The sequence below is a fragment of the Melospiza melodia genome, chromosome 5 (genome assembly GCF_035770615.1).
Source record: "Melospiza melodia melodia isolate bMelMel2 chromosome 5, bMelMel2.pri, whole genome shotgun sequence".
Lineage (NCBI taxonomy): Eukaryota > Metazoa > Chordata > Aves > Passeriformes > Passerellidae > Melospiza > Melospiza melodia.
In genome coordinates this window covers 19,156,688-19,179,814 of record NC_086198.1, presented here as the reverse complement: position 1 = coordinate 19,179,814, position 23,127 = coordinate 19,156,688, and the positions used below count along the sequence as shown (strand labels likewise).

At 45.1% G+C, this 23,127-nt stretch overlaps 1 protein-coding gene across 1 annotated transcript in view; it reads left to right on the top strand.

Moving 5' to 3' along the window:
- Positions 1 to 5,770: 5,770 nt before the first annotated feature.
- The window catches only part of ELOVL6 (ELOVL fatty acid elongase 6), a 78,766-nt gene continuing 61,409 nt past the window's right edge, over positions 5,771 to 23,127 (top strand). The window contains exon 1 of the mRNA XM_063156489.1: positions 5,771 to 5,935. Within this exon, the coding sequence (XP_063012559.1) occupies positions 5,847 to 5,935 (89 nt within the window). The 5' untranslated portion in view covers positions 5,771 to 5,846. The remainder of the gene's footprint in view (positions 5,936 to 23,127) is intronic.

Genomic DNA, 23,127 nt, shown 5'->3' with positions numbered 1-23,127 from the left:
ACTGACTTCCTACAAAAATTCTTGTAGTTGTATTAGCATCATAATTTCTTCTTCTTTCTTCATGTATTCCATCTAATGCTATCATAGACCACTTTTTTATGCCAACAAAAAGTACTTATGAAGCCAAAAAATACATGTGCAGAAGATGTTCAAAGATGTGTTTAAAAATTAAAAGAAGCCCTTTAAAAACAGCTTTTGTCTGTGCAAGTGTTTCTATAAAGCATTTCTTTCTTGTACTTTAAAGTGCATGCATCTCTAAAATGCAAAGTAAAGTTCTTTACTATAATATTTTTGCACAAATTCCAGATGGCACAGAGCAAGTGACTTTGCTATTGAGAACTAAAGGTTTTAGAGGAGGTGACTATAAAGATTTCTTCATCTTTTGCACCCCCTTCCTCATTGTCTGCAGGGTTTAGTTTGACTGATGAAGTGAAAAAACAAGAGAAAATCTCAGCAATCATTTCCCATTTTCAGCCTTGAAGAATCAGCCAAAGCATTATTTGAGGCACCATTACTTTTTTGATAATTCCCTAAAAGTGAATATGATCAAATATTTGTATGGTTAAATGTCTCATTATAACATGGAAGAGCGAGACCTTCTTTTTCCTCTTTTTAATCAGTGAGCCTTTGTGCATACCTGTATGATCTCAGCAGCAGCAGGAAGATTATGCAGCACACCTATGACTTAGTCCTGTCCTTCATTTTGGTAATCTCTACGTGGCACTCGTGTAGCACATTCACATTTGATCTAATAACAGCAGTAAGTAATCATAACCTTAACAGATAAGCAATAATTAACAGGAATTAATCCTGGTCCTGCTGTGAAGGAGCCCAAGTGATAATTTTCATCTTCAAACATGTAGCAAGTGGGCACCATTTCCAAATCCCATCTCTGACTCCATTACCTCAGACAGCAAGTGTGCCACCACATCCAGTCCCTGCTGAGAGCAGCAGGTCTTTCCAGAGCCACTGCAAGATACAGCCCAAAACTCTGCAGCAAAATTGCAATCTGTTTGTACTGCAAGCTGAAACAGTTGGGATTGAGCCTGTAAGCCATTTGGCAATGCCACTGTTGCATTATCAGGGGTTTTTTAGGGAAGGGAGTGAACTGATTTGTTCAGGAGTGATAGCAGTATCAGTTGCATTGCCTCTGGAAGCAGTTAAACCTGCACAGAGCAGAAGCAGGTGAAAAGTCCAGGCCTGTTTGATGACACTTTCCTAATCACAGCTGGCAGGTAATCTCACTGCTAGAGGGTGAAATCATGAAGAAAAAAATCCAACCACAAGATTTTCAGGGTGCCCAGTATTTTGCTCTGTGGCCACTTTATCAAAGCACCTGTCAGCTTTTTGCTTACTTTCCAAGATCGTGAAATATGCAGAAACAGGTTTTCAAGAAATCCAAACTATAAAAAAGCATGGAAGGTAAATATTGAAGTACACACATTTGTTGCTACGTTTAAATCTTTTCACTCTTTACCCAAAATACAGGCATACCTACCCAGACACTGGCAATAACAGCACTAGGCATCTGAAACCATGTTTTCTGCTTCTGTCTCTTTTGTACTGTAATGTAAAATTAAAATAGTTTGTAGAATGTGATTGCACAGACCCCATTACTTCAACCATATTTTTCATTTTAAACTTGATTCAATTAAAAAGCAATACATAGGAATGCCAAGAAAATATATGGAATATATAGAATATATGGAACATCAAATACCATAAGTCAGTTGCTATTCCAATCTGTGCCATAGACCTTTATCATATCCTCAGCACGAAAACAGGTAGTTCAGCACAGGCATCCAGCTCCAAAATTATGTGCCCATATTTGAACTTTTTTGTCTTTTGCTTCTGCATCTTGCCTCTTTGCCTTACAAAACAGATTCTTTTTGTTGAGTTCTGAACAATTGAAGTCAATGTGTTTTCTCTCCCATTTACTGATATCATCCTACTGTTGAAAGTGGGGTAATTATTAGGGAAGGTATTAGGGAAGGGAGGATGCTGTTGGGCTTTCCCCGGCTTGTATGGTTGCAGCACCCCACAGGTCTGCAGATGTACTGGCAGATAATGCAGAAAAGACTGGTGTCTTTTGCCTGTGAATGAATACCATCTGGGATATGCTGAGAACTGCTACTAGTGTGTGCAAAGATAGCGAGTACAAATTTGGTGATTTATATGGAAATGGCTGTAAGGAGGGAGATCTTGCTGTTGGATTGTGCTTTATATACAAGATGTCAGGTGATCTAAACCCACAGATATTTTCCACTTCTTGCCACAAACCACAGGCTAGAGCTTCAGCTCAAACTGAAGAACGCTTCTGGTTCTTATGGCTGTGGAGGAAGTATTGAGAGGGGCTGAGGAGATGAACCACGTGAAGACAAGATAAAATTACCCCACTTTCAACAGTAAGTTTTTTATCGAGCCAGTCTAAACCATAGCCCTGACAAGGAGGAGGGCAGATTTCCATCTGAGCTACCCACAAGGGCTGCACCCCGGAGCTGCTGCCCAGGCCTAGCATGCATTCTGCAGCTAGCTCCTGCCCATCATCTAGGTAGCTGGCATGAGCTGCACTAAAAATATTTCAGGACAGCTCAGATCTAGGTGGCTTCAGAGCACACAGGTGACTTGTAAGCATATGATCAAGATGAAGTCCCTGGGTTCTGTAGCATGATAGAAGGGAGTACATTGAGACATAGGCTATTTTACAGGCCTAAAGATGACACAATGATCCTGCTTTACATTTCTTTGTAACATTGTAATTCAGGTTAATGTTTACTATTAATTTATTATGTGCTAACACTTCCTGTGTACATAGGGTTGCTTAGACCTAGCATGGAATTCACTCAAGCAGCTTCCTAGCTGCCCATGGTTGAGATCAGGAGAAATGCAGTGGCACAATTTGCAGGCCTGAGTTATAAGGTAGACTTGGGCCGGACATCAATGCCCTTTGTCCATTTTTGGTTCATTGCCTGACACTTAATGAAATCTTTCTCTATGTTAGGACCATTCATTCCTGATGCTATCTCCCATTACCTTATCTAAGAGCATCACTGACTTCTTTCTAAATGATGGGGTTTAGAGAAGAACCCAGTTTCCCATCACTTCTATTATTGCATGTTGCTTTCGTTTCAAGCATGCCAAATCACAGATTGAGAGATTAAATCCTTTGATGCATTAATTGATACAGCTGGAAATAAGCTCTTGAGCACATAGGCCTCCTTCAAGTCTTTGTGTGTTTTAGTAATCGATGTCACATTTAAATCACAATGTCAACTCTCATTGCCACTTACTATACCTTATGTTGACTTAAGCAGTATAGCATCTCATTTCCCAGCAGCTGCTAAGAGTTTAGTTAAGACCTAGCTATACATCAGCAAGACAAACTATTCAAAATTACTTCTTGCAGCAATAGAAGCCTAATGGTTTTTGCAATAAATTAACTCTATGACACAGAGGGAAAAGTATTTGCTTAGTAGCAGCAATGATAATGGTTACGTGCCCAACCTGATTAGAGAGTTATCTGTAAATCCTGAATGAAGCTGCTTGCATTATTCAACCAAAAGGTCTTGGGTAACAGAAACAACATAAACATATATCTGGTAGAAAATGTATAATTTACCTGCTATGCCTTCTACTCAGCCTTAGGAGACATGCCAAATAAAAGGAATTAAAAGCAATGCTCAATAACTATCCACTTACTAAACGAGATGGGCACCCCATAGAAAACCACAGCAATATAGAGGTATGCACATGAACAAGCACAGAGGGACTAACATTGTACTCCCTGCCTCCTGAGACCACATAATTCTCCCCACCTCCTTTCTCCCAAGAGACATTTCCTACTTTCACTTCAAGTTTGTGCTATGTGAGAACTAATTAAATTACTTCAAAAATGGTTATTACATAAAAGTTATTTTCCTTTAAAACGCACTGTATGTTTTTGTTTACTGATCTTGACTGTGATCAGTTTAATCAACTAGAAGCAGGTCTTACAAACTCCTCAAGGCTAAGAAGGTTTTTATGCTCTTCCATAGTTCACACAGATTTTGCAAGTGACCCCAAGCTTGAGGATTAACATGTAGATAGTAACATGCTAGGGAAAATTTTCAGGTAGAGTAGGACAGGAAAGGAAGTAAGATTCACTGCAGATTGTTTAACCTATGCAGAAGTTGTGAGAACTATGGAAAACGTGGAAAAGTCCCCAGTGAGTTTTTGAGACTCACATGAATCTCAGTAGGGTTTTGTATTTCCAGGCTGTTTATGTATTTCCTGAAACTGTTTCCTCTTACAGTAAATTTTCAAGTCTTGCTGTGACTTGAACTTGCACTCTGATGAAGTCTACCTGATGTCTTGCACTCTGCAATGAAGGCTGAATGCCACTTGGATGCTTTGTGAGTCTGGTTGGTAGCTGATCTCCCAGGTAGACAGAAACCCTGCAGGGGCAATAGTCAACCTCATCTGAAGCCCCATGGCCATACTAACCCTAAAGGAGCCCTAGTCATAATATTTCATAACTTTCAGGTTCATCCTGTGCAGTCCACCAGCTCTGACACCAACTTCAGGAAGCTGCCAGTGTAAGGGAGCAAGTCGTTGGGGCTAATGTGCCAATGAAAACACAACTCTGAAGAGCATGGTAGTCCAACTGCAAGCAGGATCAGACTGGTTAGCTGTTGATGTCTCAATACTTGAGGGCTCTCTTTTTTCATTTTCTCAGTGCTTGGATTTAATGATGCTAAAAACTTCCATGTCAATGAGAACTGAAGTCCGGGAAAGTCAAGAGAGTGCTGACCTTGCTGGACCTGCTTGCTTACACTGGCGTCTTTGACCCTGTTTTCTTCCTGCCTTAAGAATGCAAGTTTAGTGGGGGCTGGGACCACTCTTTTAGCTCGGCTTGTACTGCAATGCACGTCCAGGATGCTGTTGGAGTCGGAAGAGCACAGCTGGAAACATCAGCAAGTGTCAGATGAGACGGAAAGGAAAATTAAGGCTACATAATCACCGTGTGACCCAACTGCGAGAGCGGCTCAGCAGGTGATGGTTAGACTTAGGGTCTCTGTCCCATGCTCCACCAGCCCGATGCATACTGTAACATCCAAAAGCGTGTCTGTGCACTGCAGGGAGCTCAGGGCAGCCTGGCTGCAGGACGGTGCCCCTCGCATGGGGACACCCAGCTACAGCCCCTGTCCCCGCAGCAAGCGGGACCGGGCTGGGCAGGGGGGCCGAGAGCCCACTGCCGCGGGATGGAGGCAACCGCAGCAGGTGCGCTGGGGTCTAAATGCAAAAAAGGACATGTCGGGGGTGTGTAGGCTTCTTCGGGGGGAGGGTATGCGTCTGCCCTTCTGGCTAAATTCGAGCCTGTGCTTTTTAGTTCCCGGCTGGCCAGCAAGGGCACGCAGGGCGCTGCGGCATGGATTCAGCACAGGGGTGGGGGCTTCCTGTTTTTGTAGCTATTTTTGACAGCCTGCGGTGTGTGTGTGTGGGGGGGTTCCTCCCTGCCATGAGCGCAGCCCCGGCGCGGTGCACGGAGGAGCGCCAGGGCTCTGCGAGGGGCGGCGGGGGGCGGCGGGGGGCGGGTGTCCCGGGCGGCGGCGGCGGCGGCGGCGGCGGGCGGGCACTAAGACCGCGCCGCCCCCGGGCGCTGCGCGGCGGCCGCAGAAGAGGAGGAGACCGGCGGGCCCGGGAGGAGAGGCGCGGAGGGGAGCGGAGCTATGTTAAACCCGGGGTACCGCTGAGGCGGGGCGGGCCAGGCCAGAGGCTCTCCGGCGGCGGGCGCGCAGGGGCCCGGCTCCCGAGGCGGCGGCAGGCAGCATCTCGGCGCGGGGAGCGGCTCCGCAGCCACCGGGCCAATGAACATGTCAGTGTTGACTTTGCAGGAATACGAATTCGAGAAGCAGTTCAACGAGCATGCGGCCATTCAGTGGATGCAGGAAAACTGGTGAGTGCCGCCCCCGGGCCCCGCCGCCCGCCCGGATCGAGGAGGCGCTGAGCCCATCCGGGTGCGCGGGTTGCGCCCGGCCGGCGCGGTGCGGCTCGGCTCGGCTCTGCGCCGCCGTGCTCGGGCACACGGGCGCTGCCGCCGGAGCTACCTGCGCGCCCGGGCGGGGTCCACCCCGCCGGGTTACACAAGGCCGGAGCATCCCGCCGCGGGCGCGGTGCGGTGCGGGGCCCGAGCCCCACCGCCGCCCCCTCCCGCCGCGCCCCGGCTGGCCCGGCGGCGCAGAGCCGCACACGTGCCCCGGCTCTGCCCTCGGCCTCCCTCGCCTCCAGCCCTGCCCGACCCTGCCGCTCCCCGCGCTGCAGTCTCGTTCAAACAAGTTGCGCGTTTGCCCGCGCTCCCCGCGGAGCCCCTTTGCCTTCCCCCTCCCCTCCCCCAGCTCGTATTAAACTTCATTTGCAGCCATGCGGTTATATTAACTTTCCCGGCGTGTGCGAGCCGAGCCGCGGCGGGACCGGGCTGCGCGTGGACCGTCGGGGCTCCCCGGGTGGCGGCGAGCCGGAGCCTGGCGGCCCCGCAGAGGGACCCGCGCTCCCAGGCTGGCCCGCGAAGGGGAGTGGCTGTGCCGGCAGGCTGCTCTCTGCAGGCACTGCCCCGGGGGCATCCCCGGGCCTCGGCCGGTGGCAGGGAGACGAGGATGGGGAGAGCGCCCCAGCTGCCCTTCCCCCCTCCGCGGGGCCCTCTGAGCTGTGCTCTTGGCCGGGATCCCTCTCTCGATGACACTTGCCCACCTTGCCCCGGTTCTTGTCCTGGCTTTGTCCACCTGCACAGGCCTTGTGTTCACAGTCTGCCCCCACATACCTGTGCCTTGCTGGTGCACTGTCCCTGACCACCCTCTCCTAGTGCCCAGTCTTGCCCTTTCTGCTGCTTCTGTGGTCTCTCTCTCCAGCTGGCCCCCAGCTTTTGCATTGCCTGCGTGCCCTGCCCTGGCAGGGCTGTGTGCCCTTTTGAGCTCCTGAGCGAGGCCCTTCCCCATGGCACCCTCATGGGACAGTGGTAGTATAGGACTGCCTCTGGGCCCAGGCTTTCATGTCTACATTTGTAGGGCAGAGTGGTCCAGGATCCTAGGTGGATCTCAGCCAGGGATGTGCTAGAATCCTTTAGTGACTTGTCTGGGGAATTTTAAGGACAGTATCATTAAAATGACAATTTAAGTGCATGTATGTCTCCCTCTGTTCTGCAGGTGAGCTCATCACCTCTTGAAGAGTGCCTGGTGTCACTCATGTTTCAGGAGAGAGGAGACCATATAGATATTCTCGGGCTGGGATTGTTGGGTACTTCCCATTCTCTCTGTGTTCCAGAAGAAAATTGGCATCAGAGTAGGACATGCTGATGAAGGAGGATGGAGGGGGATACATGAGTATATATAATAATCAACCCAGGAGAGATACAGTTTATTTTAAAGAACATGCCTAGCAACTAGCACTCCTGCATCTTCTCCTTGACTCTCCTGTGCTTCATGATTTGACCTTGGGAACATTACATAACCTCTCCTAGGCCTCAGTTTCCCCAGCAAAGAAAGACCAGGGGAGTGGGGGATAATAATGCTGAAATGTGCTTATGAGGTGCTTGAATTACTTAAGTAATATTTACCGAGTGCCTTGAAGATGTCAGGTACCACATAAGTACTAAGCAGTGTTATTGAAATCTCTCTGTCAGTTTGATGTGCTGCAGAGGTCGTCAGCTGGGATTCTGCAACGCTGGGCTGCCTCTGTCCGGGTTCAGAGGAGCAGACTGTCAGTGTTACCCTGCTGCTGTACAGCTAGAGAGGCACAATCATACATGTACACATGCTTTTCAGTCTGGTTTCACCTTCTCTGAGGAAACTGATCAATTAATGTCTTTGATTCTTGTGAAAGTGAAGGAGAATGATCTTCCTGTGTCCTGGGAATGTTTTTGGAAATTAAATAGAGCTGCAGCCTCTGAGGTCTCTGTTGTGGCAGGCTTTTCCTGAAGATGCTGCTGAAGACTTACAAGTTTCAGGTTAAATTGTGCATTTTTATCTTGAAGAAACACTCTTGCTTAATGAAACAGGTCCTGTTCAAGTGTATGGGTTTTGCAGTGAGCTGAACTGGTAAAATATAGCAGATTTTTTTTACTTCCTTGAGGATGACTCAATAGGTCTGTGTATGCAGACATCAATGTCAGAGTACATAGCTCCTGCACTTTGTAGGTGTAGCCTTAATGTACACATCCTTAATGTAAGAGCCATCAGAGATGAAGTTGTCAGGCAGTAGTATGTAGGGATAAACATGTTCCTTCTCTCTTGGAGCAGGAAGACAGACTGGGGGACATACTTAAGGAAAGACTGTGGCTGGATTTTATACTATAATTGTTATTTAAATCAGGGTGCCATACTATTACAATGTCTAACATGAAGGTAAACAAATTCTATAGGTGTGGCATTTGCTATTTTACTCATCTCAGAACTATGTCTTGTTACCTTACAACATGCACACACACAAAAAAGGCTGTAGGGTGTTAGGGGGCATGAATTGGCTCTAAGGAGTTGACTCTGACTTTTGGATTTTGAAATGTCTGGCTAGGTTGGATATGAAGATGTCAAGTTTGAGGATGGATGTGAATCCTTTTACATATCCTCTTGAGTTCTGAGCTGGTTAAAGCACCATCATGCCCTTTTAATTAAAACTCTGTAAGCCTAAAGCTAGAAAAGCTTGAACTCAAAGCCTGGGGGTGGTGGCATACACCCCTCGGTACTGGTATGGTTGGTCAGGAAGGATCAGGTGCAAGGTCTGGTTCTGTTCAGCCAAGGCTTGCCCCTCTTTTCCTTGGTCCTTTGAGCCTGGTGCAAGTTTCATCACTCCCTGGGGCAAGTGTATGTCCTCTGCCCTCAGCAGTAGCTGGCATCCAGTCTTTTCTTTCCCATCCCAGGGCTTGTTTCCTTACTGCCATTTGCCCCTGAAAATCCCATCAGAGGGCATATTGATCTAATGGCAGTGAATGAGCTCTTCCTTGCTTCGTTCCAGATTGGTCCTGCTTCGCTAGATGGAGAACCCCATCCTGAAACATGCATGGCACTGAGACCTCTTTAAAGCTTGGGCCTGGAGTAGCAGTGCTGTAAAGAGGCTGCTGGTTTTGAGGAGAAATGAATAGTCTGTTGCCTGATACTTATGAGCAGATAGGTTTCATGCCTCCTTGAATGTCTGGCTTTATATTTACGCACACCTTTATGGTATAGCCCCCAAACTTCCTGATTCTCATGCAGGGAGGCAGCTTGGAGACGGCAAAGATAGACCTGCAGTCTGCTGGTCTCTGATAATAAGAGCTGCCAATTAGTTGCCTTCCCTAAGTTAACAATGGCAGGATTTCTGGAGGTTAATGAACAGCAGGTCCGTTTACTGTCATGAAACTCCTTATACTTTGTTTTGTGGGAAAGCTGTTATTGATACATGTTTAAATATAGTGCCATCTAGTAGCTTTGCTTTTAAAATAAAGTATCACTTTAAGATATTTTCATGTTGTACTCAAATCATGGGAGGTGTGATTTCAGCATGTTCAGGATTAAGTCAAATGTTTATTAAAATAATTGCTTAAAATGATTTCTCAAACTTGCTCAGCACCTCCTCCCAAACTACTTCAAAGAGGGAAGTGAATGAAGTAGTCTGCAAATGATTTTTTTCTTTAAACTGCTGCATGAGAATTAATGCAACTCTAATCCTTGATTTCTTATGGGTAAGTATATTTAATATTTGTGGAGAAAATTCACAAATGTTCTGTCAGACATGCAGCAAAAAGTGTTGTAGCACTGAGATCCTGATTCCCAGCTGCAGCCAGTGAGGCAGCAAAAAGCTGGCGGGCGCTCAGGAAAGGCAAAGTGACAGAAATGCCTGGATGGAGTAGTGACCGCCAGAGTCCTTCTCCATCGTGCTGCAGAGCACCAGGTTCAGGCAGCAGCACGAAGTGACAGTCGTTCCTGTTATAATTGTCTGGCCAATAATAATTATCTTCAGATGTCTGCTGACGAGGGGCTCGCCAATGAGGAGGCAGGAGGCCTGTGCTGACTGCACTGAGATTATCTGGGAGAGCTGACGTCACACCGGGGCTTGCCTAAAATCACAGAAACTTTTCCTCTGCTGCTCCGCCGGCTGCTGCAGCACTCCGGACATCCCTGCCCCAGCCTGGTGTCCGCCTGCCAGCTGCTGCCCTGGGCAGGCTCTCCTCGCTCCTCTCTCTCTCTTTCCTCTCCTGTTTTGCTTCCTAAAAAGCCAAGGTTTAACCCTTGGCAGCTGGCAGCATGCTTGCAGGTAGTACTGGGAGGAGGACGAGCAGGATGAAAGTGAAACTGGTTATTCCCTAAATATGCTGTTGGGCTCTGCTGCACAAACTGGCTGGTTTTGTTATCATTACCTGAAGTAATGCTTCAGTAACGAGAGAAGGACTGCTGGGAATTTTTTGGTATCTGACAACTCAATTCTGAAATCAACTCAGTGGACCTTGGATGAGGATAATTGTTTATGTATTTGAAAGAAAACATCTGTGCAGGAAGTTATTTTTAACCTTTTGTTACCAAAACTTTTATGTGAAAGAGGCAGAAAATGGAGCCAGTGCTGGGAAAAATTTGTCCTTTGGTGTGATTTTCTTTCAAGTCAAAACTAGAGATAAATGTGGAAGGGCAGAGAGTCAGCTAATTTGGATTTGTAAATGCACTTGCCTTTTAATAATTCACACAAGCACCATCATCCTAGACAGGTTTGTTTCCTAAATGCAGAACAAGCTCTTCTCATCCACTTAAGCTGCTCTTACCTCATGCAGAAATCAAGAGTGAGAGGCTGTGAGCGTATCTCTCCAGGCATATGTGCGGAGCAGCCAAAAACTGATGTAAATCACTTCGCCCCCCCGCCCTGAGTTCTTGCTGGATGCCAAGTGAAGGATGTAGAGAGGGATGCTGCAGTCACCCTGTACTTTCTTCTGTGCTGCAGCAAGGACTCAAAGGAAGGATGTGAATTGGTTCTTTTCAACTGAGAGACTGTTTTACTTGAGCAGAATTCAATTGGCCCAAAAATTTAGCCTACCTCCTCCACATGTCATTCTCCAGATGGGATTTTTCCTGCTCTCTGCTGCAAATCGGCTATAAAGCTGACAGAGCCACCAGTGCATGGCAGAGATTAGAGGATCCCACTTCTTTGCCTTTCTTTCATCCTTCAGGCCTTTCTGAGGCAAAAACTGATGTTTTGGACTATTACAGGGTTTTGGCTCTTGGAAAAATAAAAGGATGGAGTCTATGAGGAATAACAGTAGATGTCCTTTCAGAGTTCAGGTTTTTCCGTCTCTGTGGGTTTAGGGAAGAAAAATTTTAAAAATATGGTGGACACCAAAATGTCATTCTGGAGATAAAACATCAGTGTCTTCTTGATTCAGCCTACCAGTGAAACATAGTCATTGGCCTTTTGTTTACTCTGTTCCTAGAGTATGAATGTATCAATCATCATGTTGCCTCCATGATTTTAAACCTCTTGAGAGTGAAAACTTCTCTTCTACTTTGTGAAACACCACATACTTCTGGGAATAATAAACTTATAGGAGTGGAGCCAGGAGTAGTTTAGGAGCTTGCCATCATCTTCAGAAGTGAATATGACAGTCGGGAACGTGGACATTCCAAAACACTTTTTGGAAAGCTTTGTTAAGAATTTAAGTGCTTTTTCTTTTAATGGAAAAGAGCAGAGATTAAAACATTATTTTTAACTGTAAATTGGTCTGAAATATGAAATAAATTTTTCACTTGCTTAGTCTATATCAACATGTGAGATGTTTGTGTAACAACATTACCTGTGTGGTGCTACCCAGTAAATTTTTTCTTACCAACAGTTTTGTCAGCCCACTTGAGCCTTGCCCTGGGTTGGAGTGGTAGGGTTTTTTCTTCTGCTGTGCTGCCAGAGTGTCCCAGACTGCTGCTACTACAAGCTGTGCTGTTCCTGTGTGTATCCCAGCATCACATCTCCTGGGGCTTCCTGGATTCACTGGGGAAGGTTGGTGCAGCCCCGTGGGGAGCTCTGCAGGGACAGCCAGGTTAACGTTTCGCAAGCCATCAACAGAGCAGGAAACAGTGAGGCTGTGGCTGCACCCAGGCTGATAGAAGGAGAAAATTGTATCAGTTTGTGTGCAAGGTTTGCAAATATTATGATTGCTATCAGTGCCAAAGTAGCAATGGTACTGATACTGCCCTTCATGGTGTGCCTTGTACTATGTGCTCTGTTGCAAACCATCAGTTGCGAGACTCGTTTGTTGACTTTTGTGAGGACACAAACTTTTTTTGGTATGAATTTTATTTACATACTAGGAGCAAGGTGGAAGGACTCCAAAAGCAACATGACCTCAGTTTGCCTGGAGAGGGGACCCAGAGGTCCCACAGAGCAGACATGTGAAATGATGGGCAGAGCTTGCATCTGCTGAGCTGTCTTTGACCTCCTGTGGGAAGAGCTGGTATTCAGAGTGGGGAAGAAGAGGGGGAGATGCAAGTCAGTGGTTTACCTCATGCCAGGGCAGTAGGGACCTTGCAGAGCACAGGCAGTGGTTTATGTGCTGCATGGCATGCAGGGGAATGATATCTCTCAGGATGTGGAGAGCCTGACTTCAAACTGAAGGCAGCCATAGCTGCTTTTTAGAAGTTGGGCGTCAGTCAGGTGCCTGAGTCCCATCATTTCAATGGAAATTAAGGACCTGTGTCATCTCTGAAAATTTCTCTTTGTTCCTTAGTTCTTCTGCTGTGAAATAGGGAATAATAACTTTCTGGGAATATTCAAAGTTGGCTTTCTGCTGTGTCACAGAGATGATCCTGAGGTGCTAAGACCTGTATATACCTACAATACAGCAGTACAGAAAACAATGGTCTTACACTATTGCTGTGCACCCTTACACTTTTATAGCAGCAAAGAATACTTTATTCTTGCCAAGGATGTGGGGCAAAGTTTGTCTCCTTGATTGTGGTAACTGAGGACTGAGAAGAGCTGCTGTAATATTAGAGGCAAGGCAGTTTATCATGGGATTAAACTGCAAAAATGCAGACCGTTTCTAATTGCAAATTTATGAAAGGAACTGTCCTTCAAATAGTCCAGTTAAACTTCAGGCATCAACATCTGATGATAGCTTTTAAATAGAATTTTAAAATTTGTTAGTAATTAGTTTCAGTATGTGAAGTCTGCAAACTGAATAAAAAATGAATTGGACGTCATCCAGGTTGTGAGCTCGTCAGATTGAATGTGTTGATTTTGGTATCTGATGGCCTCAGTTACCCCTGGACATAAAATTTAAGGTCAATCAAGAGTGTTATTAAGGCCAAATGTCTGCTCTATATGTCTTGAGCCATAAGTCGTATAAATACACCTGGAAAGAGCAATCCCAGGGAGTGCCAAATAATGTTTTAAGGGGAAGAAACAATGGGCCAAGTTAATTTTTGAAAAAAGAGGACTCTTATCTTTTGACTAATAAAATTTCCTGGTTTCAGTTCTCTTTTTTTTTTCTTTTTAAAAAAAAATTATTTAGAGCCATTAAGAACTACTTAAGATAGTAGTAAAACCCCCTAAGTATAAACAAAAGTGGGATGCCAAAGTTGTTGCACTGTGCCATTCAGATAGTGGGTTTATTAACAAATGTTTAGAAAGTCTGTCTTTTTCCTTATGTGGTTTTTCCTTTTAGCTTTAATTGGGAATTTGCCCTCTAGGTCCCCTGATGTGGTTCTTCTGAATGCAGGTCCTCTGTAAACATAATTAGGAATTTTGTTGTTGCCAACATACATCATTCCAGGCAGCTGAAAGCTGTGGCTTTTCTTCCTTTTTGTTCCCCCTGGTGGAGCTGGCTGTCCAACTCCTTTTCCATGTCTTTGCAGGTCACAAGCAAAAGAAACATTAGTTATTAGCAGGACATTATGTAGACACCTTGCATTTCAATTCCTTCTTGTTTCCTCACTCACCTTGGCTTGACGGCCAAGCAGAAAACTCCAAGCTGCTTTGTCCACCACATTAATGTCTATATGCTGTTGTCTACCTTGACTTTCACAAAGGCTTTTGCTTGGCTGGCACAGTAGCTCTGGGGCTGCCTGCTGCCCTGGACCCTGCTGCACCTCAGCCTGGTCCCAGCCCTGGACAAGGATGCATCCTGTTCCATGTGTGCATGGCGTCTTCTGTGTTCATGAGCATCCAGCCCAAACCCAGCCAAACCCATGGGGGATTTCACTGCCTTTCCCAGGTAAAAGCAGAGGCTGTGGGGATGTGCCATGGGGAACTGCTGATGAGAGTGTGCAGCATTCATTTCAGACTCATGATGAAACAGGTTGTTTAGCGGGTAGAAGTATTTCAGGATGCATAATGTTGTCTTTACATTATTTTGTGAGGGCATTTCCCCATTATAGGCTTTCATAAAATACTGCTATTGGCACTGTCTGAAACAAAATACTGCCTAATTTAACCTTTGATCTGACCTGACTGCTCCTGTGTGCTTAAATATCCTTTTTTGATCACATGTCTGATAAAGAAAATGCTATTTTTGGTCACACAACAACTGTCTGGAAGTGACATTGCCTCTTGAAATGGCAGTGTACATGGATGATCAGATAATTTTGTTATTTGGTGTTTTAGCACTGTGTAAATACTGTGGAATTAAATAGTTTTTTAAAATCTTACTTGGGAGTCTTATGCTAAGCAAAATTCCTTCTGGGCAAGGCACTGCCCATGGATGCAATGAAAACTCTTGTCTTGCCCCTAACTTTGGGTTAGTTTAAGACTAGTACTCCAAGCAGACAAAACTCACTATTTTTTACAAGTTTAGGCAAATTATTGCATGGACTGTCACAGCCAGATCTGTGCTGCTACATTGCCACCATCTCTGTGACCCAGTGGGGAGTTTTGCTTCTGTTCCACTGGGGAGAGAACGGCTCCAAACAGCCAAAGACCATGAAGAAAAGTAATGCTATAGCACTGAAAGGAATCTTCAGTGTCCTTGTTCACTAACTTCTAATATCAGGACTGAAGTGCATATTTTTTCAGTTTTAAGAAATTCACAAAAGCTTTCCTGCATTTTCCAAGAGCTCCTCTCCTATATCAGTGCTTAGATCATGGATAAATTTTAAAATTTTGTTTGAAAGATAGGATCAACACCAGCTATTCCTATTGTAACTCTTGGAGCCTGACTGTCTCGAGGCTGTGCCCAGGATGCTCACTATTTATTTCCTATTTTTAGGAAATAAAGGAAAACATTTTGCTGAAAGAAAGATTCTGAAAACCAGTCCCCTGATGTTTGTGAGAGGTGGTCCTTGTGTAATGGTGCCCCTGAAAAAAGATGGTAGTTACAGTGGATGTGCTTCCCAGATCCTTCCACGTGTGATGTCTTTTGATCCTGCTTGGGATGTTTTGTTTAACGTCTGAGATTCTGGTATTTGATGATTACAGACAGTTTGTATTCCTGTTCACTCAGTCAGGTCCTAGGAGCACCGTGCAGGCACTGGTGATGGCATTTGTCTGACCACAGATGCCTGCTGTGTGAGGTGTCTTGAGTCATCAGGAAGTGGGCAGTTGAGAGAACTAAGTTTTATTGTAAAACCACTCCCTCTCTTACCAAATGTAGAGACTCAGGGAGCAAACTAGACCAAAGTTATTTCTCCTGATCCTTCTTCCTTCTTCTCCCCCAAAATGCTTTTTTCTCTTTTTTCAGGTACCTATTTGGTTTTTACTTTCTCCCACACTTTTCCCATTCCTCTTTCATTTTCTGTATATCTTTTTCCCCTTTAGGAGCAGTTAAGCCAGCAGCACAAGTGGCTAGGGAAGGCCCTGGATGTTTGTGCAGAACACCCTGCACAGTGGGAAAGAGCTGGTGCATATTTTGGTGTTGGGCTGGTGGAGCTGGGCGGCACGGGCCTGGCCTTGAGCTGTCTCTGGCCGAACGTAAAAAACACTGCATCAGGGTCGTCCCACTGCTATCTTCTGATAAAATCACTTTGTTTCTGGAATAAGGCAATAATAACCAAGGAAGAGTGCTTGCTTGTACCTTTGCACAGCCCCATGGTATAGTGGTATAAAAGGGCCCTCCCTTTTAAAAGCCACTTCCCAGTCACTAAGTGGAAACATACTAAAGTTAGTCTGTAGTAAAACATAAAAGATTTAGTTCCTAAACTTACGTGTGTTGGCTAAATGTAATGTAGCATCTGGTATGTAAAACAATTATGACAATTCACATATTTTGAAATGGTCATTAATGTAAATGGAATAATTGGAAAAGATGTTAGGAGAAAATGAAGAGAAAAGTTGTGCCTACATTTAGAAAAAAATACACCAGGCTGATAATATGGACAATCTGGAGATGAGAGAGCTGTAACTGGAAGAGCTACTGCAGCTTTTTATTGTGGGTGAGCAAGCAGAGCCCACTCCACTGCTTTCTGTGGTGGCATGCCATTGATGGAGAGGAGAATTGGATGAGGGTAACAAAACAGGATCTGTTAGCATCGATCGTGTATCAGCATTGAAGCTGGGAATGCGGATTTTGACCTCAAGCTTTCCAAATGTTCTTGGCTTAGCAGTTCTTGTGACTTCAGCTCTTGGGGTGCCATGGGGCATCTTCCCATATAAATTCTGGTGGCTCTGGGGTAGGCATGCTAAGTGTGTAAGATACTGAAGGTAGTCCTTTGCTGTGCCTCAGTGCAAGTACTGTGACCAGTTTTCATTGCTTCCAATAAAATGGCATATAGGATTGAGGGACATTTTTGACAGACCACAGGTGTCTTGCCTATGCTTTTATGATTGTGGTGCAGCATTTTGTCTTTACAGGCTGTATCCTGATGACCTTAGTTATAATCCATATTTATTGATGGCAGAGTTACACTCCTTTCCATAAACTAGATAGTGTTGTATCTGTTCACAGGGTATACGAATTTGGCTTCAGACATCTTTAACCCATTTATCTTGTTCAAATTTTCAAGACTGAGTCTAGATGGAGTTTTGGGTAGTTCTTGTGTTCTAAAACAGCTGTACATCTTGAGAGAGGGACACTTATGTTCACTGTATTACCATGAAGAGTTAGGTATTTTAAGATTCCTTTTTCCCTTTGCTAAGATCAAGACAGAATTCCACAGTCACATTCCTGGTGAGTTAGAAGCTTTAATGATACAAAGTTCTGTAATGTAGCATTTTGAAGAACAGGAAGGATGCCTTGAAAGTGGTGGATCTGCACAGCCATGAGGGCTGCTCTGAGAGATGCCTGAAGCCATTGCAGCTGGAAGTCTTCCCAAATGAAAATGATCATTTCCACTGTCTTTCAGCAGAGGTCTCTCATCTTAGCTCCCAAGTCCTGTGTGACAGTAAAAGAAAGCAAGACTTTCATTCCCAAAACTTTGGAGAGTCTCCCATTGCATGTACAGACATAAACTTGGTACCATCATGCATTTTTCCTGGCTGCTGGATCAAATGCTCCCTCTTGAATGTCAGCCAGTCTGTGAGGCAACAGGGACAGTCTCCTGGTCAGCCAGGTTGCACAAGGGGGTGATATCAGGGTGGGATGCTTTGGGTTTGCTGGCAGTGGAGTAGTTTCCCAGGGCTGAACTTTGGCCTCATGCTGCACACGTGGAAGCGCTGCCACAGCTGGGTAAACTGAGCTGCCTTTCATGGCTCCTCCTGGGACTCTGGTCTCCTATGGCAGAGTGGAAGGGACCAGCAGAGGCAGTAAACTACCACAGTGCTCCATCTGCCTTGCCTGGAGGCTGCCTGTGTAGGTGTCCTGAAAGCAGTCCTGGAGGAAGCATGGCATGGAGGTGATGTGTCCTAGGATAGTGGCATAGTGGCATCTACACTCAGGTGCTTGTGTACCCAAACGTTGCACCCATGCAGTCTGAGCTGTTTTGTTATGGCTGCATGAGGGGGAGATAAGCACTCTTAAGTCGTGAACGGAGCAAACATCCCTCCCTAACTGTATCCCACGATCTGCTGTGATAATGCCCTGTGGTGTGGTTCCTAGACTATCCTGCTTGACCTGCTTCATTCAAAGAGTGGGTAAGACACCCATATGGAGACCTGGAGACTGTCAAGGACCTTCATTATTAAAATTGGGGCCTGGGATTCATCCAAGTCAGTGGGAGACATACCCATGATGGGAATGGGAAGAGGATGTAAATTTTCCAGGATGAGTAATGAGATGGCTCTGCCATTACCTGTAGCTTTGGTGCAGACAGAGATCTGAGTGCTGCTGAAGTTGGACTAAGCCACCTTCCCATAGGCTTCCTGCAGAAATACCAGTGAAGAGTTTTAAATGCACGATCTGGGTGGGGAGTAAATGATTAAATACAGGAGAACACTAGAATGCATGAAGACTAAACTGAAAAGGGCTTGTTTCCCAGAGACAGGCTTAGATGCAATCATCTCTGTGGAAATGTTCTTCCTTCAGCATAAAACTACCCAGTGTTGAACGAGTTAATATGAGCAATGGCTTAGGCTGCCTTCTGCTGTGCTCTGGGGTAGTGGCTGTGCACTGCAGAAAGCCTTACAGAACAGAAAGAGGAAAGATGTCATTTTAACTCAGGCTGTGTTGACTCATAGGAGACGTTCTGAAGGTTATGGATATATGTTAAGCAGGTATTAAATAGCTCTTGCTTTATAAATATCATTTACAAAAGGAAGTATCCTTCAGGCACCAGAGTATAGAAGCATGTGAGTTAATTAGAGCCTGCATTTTCAAAGTGGCGGAACAACAGGATTTAGATCAGAAAAACTGCAATAAGTTTGCTGATGACGTGAAATCCAGTGACTTCTGTAAAACTTCCTGGCTTTGTGCCTTGCTTTTTCTTCCCCCTCACTGCTTTCTGCAGCTGTGTCCCTTGGACTCTGTGCAGTGGGTTGTGATGTGTGTCACCCCAGAGAGGAGCGGTGCAGTCCCATTCCCCATGGCTGTTGCACAGGTTCAGCACTGATGGAGACACAGCAGTGCTCTGAGGCACTCAGTCACTTCTTTTGCAGAAAAAGCAGGCTGGCAGGAGGAAAAGCCAAACCACAGGCTGAACAGGCTCGGTGGAGCATTTCATGGCCTGCAAAGTGACCAGGCTAGTCCTGGAAACCTGCAGCCTTTATTGTGACACCTGACACAGCTAGCCTCCTTTGCTTTACCAGATTTCCATGCTCACATCTCTTTCTTTCTAAACCTGGCATAAATTTTTTCCTTTCTCAGGCTTAAGGATGGGGGGAGGGTGGGGGCAGGTGAAAAAATGTACATTAAAACCTTCCCAAAACCAGTCTGAAAATTTAGAGGTCCTCCTGCAAAAGGATGGGGACCTTCACATGAGGATGGTCTTCCAGGTTGTCAGGGCTGTGACTTTGCAGCGTGAGCAGCCTGGTGGTGCATTCAGAAATGCTTGCCTGACTAACATATTGCTTACATTTGCTGACTCACTCTTGCACTGCCTTTTCTTTCTTGTTCCCTGGATGTGTTGATTTTTATCTCTGTTACTAGGGCTGTGTCCCAGACACTGTATAATCATCCTGTTTGTGTTCGGCTCCTGTGTCGGTGGGAGGTATTTACATTTGGATACAAACTTTAATATCGTTCACCCACAAGGGAATAACAGCAATGAAATACAGGGGTCTGAAGACCCCTGGGATGTGAAGGAGTGCAGGGGCACTCTGCTATTGGACAGGGCCATCCCCAGCATCACTGTCTGGCATTTCACACCGCCACCTGCATTTGGTCTTGCTGTCTCTGAAAGCCCTGCTTGCCCAAACTGTTTTGGACAATGAATTTAAATTCAGAATCACAAAATATTTTGAGCTGGAGTGGACCCACAAGAGCCATCAAGTCCAACACTTCAGTGAATGGCCTGTAGTCAGCTTTGTATTTCACCTGCAGAAGACTCTAACACAGGCAGCCTGTGTCTGAAAGCACTTTCTAAGTGGGAGCCATACATGGGCATGGCTAAGAACGTCAGCAGAGCTTCTGGGTCCCATTGTCCTGCTTTTCTAGGACAAGTGTGGGTGATCAGAGGCCCTGCCCTGGTTGTAGCTTGCTCCTGGAATGACTTCATCTGGCTGCCCTTCACTAGCTGTGCTGCAGCAGCCCTGCCTCATCACCTCCCAGCGTGCCTTCCCACTTCCATCCATCCCACTTCACCCAGAGCCATTTAGTGTCCATGTCTCTTGCCACTTCAGAGTGCCTGTTTTTGATGTACAATGTCCATATACTTCTGGAGGTGCAGCTCATTTCTGACATGTCTTTTCAAATACCAGTGATCTTAAGTGATGGTCCTAAAATGTTTGAGGGTCCAGGTTAGTATGCAAGGACATAATGTCTTCAAGTTCTTTCCCTTTAAATCCCAGGCTCCTAAACTTTTTGTATGAGTAGCACAGGTGATTGCAGCTATCTTGTCTTCTCAATGGCTTTTAAACAAGTCACCATCTATTTTTCTTGTCCAGCTTGTTTAGGTCTAGTTTGAAGCCCATGTCATTAAGTTGTCATCACATGATGCTCCTTTCTCTTGTTTTAATCAGACGATGTTCAGTATATTCACATAGTCCTCATGCAAGGACACTGCATGGCAAATTACCAGGGAACTAATTAGCAGCTTCTTCCTCATGGTTCAAAGAGCACTATGTATGAGTTCCCATAAGATCATGCCACACAGCATCACCTTGCAGCAGCATTGCTGTAAACAGAACATGCTGTTTGCCTCTCTGCCTTCTCCTTCCTGCTCACCACTTTTGTGTCAGCCTGGGTGCAGACAGACAGCACTCTTCAGCATCACCAAGAGGAATCCAGCTTCCATGGTGCCTTCAAAACCCTCCCTGAGTTGGAACTGCAGCTTCTCTGTGCTGGTTCTGCGCATCAGCAGCTGAGCAGAGCCAGGCTTCTGAGTGCCTGGACACTTTGAGGGGCTTTAGCCTTTCTGGTTCTTCTTAGGCATGATTGTTTTTCTCAAGTTAAACAGTATTTATAGGATTTCTTTTTGCAGGTTTCAGTATTCCAGATTCAGTGAGATCAGTGATATTTAGCATTTGCAAACAGAAACTTCAGAAAAATCTTGGCATTTTTGACTGTGACTTTTGTAAGTGCTGGAGGGAGTTAAACATGCAGCTTCTCTGGTGTCTTCTGTTATCTGTTTATTCATAGTGGAAATGACTGTCAGCTTCTTGAATCAAGCTCTGAAAGCCCTCCAGGCATTTCAGTGGCAATGCTAAGGACTTGTGCCCAGCTTTACTCACTTTAGCATTTACATTTTTGTCATTGATTCTGAATACAGAATGGACCAAGTATATATTCAGACAATATCAGGACAATGTGTGCTTGTACACATAATTTTGTACACTTGTTAATGCATTTTTCTCAATCCCTTTGACAGCAGAAAGCAGGCTACAGTCTGCTTTCACTTGAGGGGCATGCAGTACACCAGAAATCACTGCCTCAGTAGTAGAAATACAGCCCTACCATCTGCCATGGACTTACCCAGACTGCACTGGAGTGGGATAAAGTTTTATAACACCTGCAGTACATTGACAATATCATTGTGTGGAGCAATATAGCAGAAGTTATTGAAAAGGGGAAGAAAATCGTCCGAATCCTTCTGAAAGCCACTTGTTTTTACTGACTTTCAAAAGCACCTTGAACCCATATGGTGAGAACTAAATGATGAGCAGAGCTTTTGTTTTACATTAAATTAGCCCATCTTCTCTATCCCAGCTTCCTCTGAATTTGTGTTATACTTACTGGCAAAGAGCATCTAGCATGACCCTTTTGTAAGTCATATATTTAGATATATTTTGCCCAAGTGAACAGAAGCCAGTTGCAGAACAGACAATAATACAAGAGCTTTAATAATGATGCTTTATCTTAATCAGTTAGTGGTAGTTGTATCCTGGTGAGGTCTGCTCTACTGAAATATTTCTTCATTTCTGTTGCTTAAGGTGAGCAGTAAGCTTTTTCTTCAGTGTGGCACACTCTCACAGGACTGGGTGAGCAGTGGTGCTGGAACAGATGAACCCCCTCCAAACTGTAGCACCGGCTCCCAGTAATGTTTTATGTTCCTTTGTGCAGCTGGATGATGAATTTCTGTGCTGAAAAGCTGCTTCAGTGCAGAGTTTAAAATGGAAACTAGGACTTTGCCACCCAGCTTTCAAATCCCCTCTTTTAGAGAGTTGAGAAGGCTTTGTTGCCTTACCAGAGTACCCAGTAGCCTGGAAACCCAAAGCCTGCTCCCACCCTGGTTGGCCTCCAAACTGCTGATCCTTCAATTTTTTGCCATATGCCTTCCCCTGGTGACTTCTGTAAGATAAAGAAAGAGGTTTGTACCTCTGGAACATGCTTTAGGCTGCAGGCAGCATCAAGGAAATATCAATATATTAGTTATATGGATAGTTAGATCAGATTTTCCAGCTGTTTATTTTACAAGCCTCTTGCGACATCGTAATGCGGTTAGAGGTTATAAGTCCAAGTTGTTAATTTTAATGATTTTAATAGACCTGTAGCATTCCTGTTTGATCCACTACTACTTACTGGCTTACACTGTATGTTGATACTTTTTTGAAGGGTCAGATTTGGCAGCTCTCTGAAAGAGTACCTGTATTTCCCAGATACTTGGATGAATTTCTTTCTGCTGCTGTTAACCAACATTGACTTCTGTGTATGCATTTATATCTGCATTTGGACTAAAATTGAAACCCATCTGCAGAAAGAAGCCTGATGCTGTTGTTGTAAGCAGCATCACTGGCTGATTTTGAAAATGGTGCCTGTATGTGTCTGCCAGGCAGAGGCATTGGGTGGAAGGCTCATTGAGAGAGAAAGAAAAAGGTTTGGTTTGGTTCAAATGAGGCATAAAATATTGTACCAGCCAAGGAGGCCTAAGAAGCTGCCCAACAGACCGTGCGACCTTGTTCACTGAAGTGAAGCCTAGCACAAGATGCTTTCAGCCCTCTTCAGAATCCCTGGGAGAAACATCCTGCTGGCTAAAGCACAACAGAACAAGTATCAACCACTTTTTTCTGTGTTAGTTAAATATCTTTTCTTTAGGCTTAAAAGTGCTTCTCCACTAATTCAGTTTTAAGTTTCAAAGTTTCTAGAGTACATTAGCATTTAATCTGCCTTCTACTAGCTGGCAATTTCTATCCTGATTTGCAGTGATTAAAAAGTAATCAAGGTAGGATTTAGTGGTACTCCAG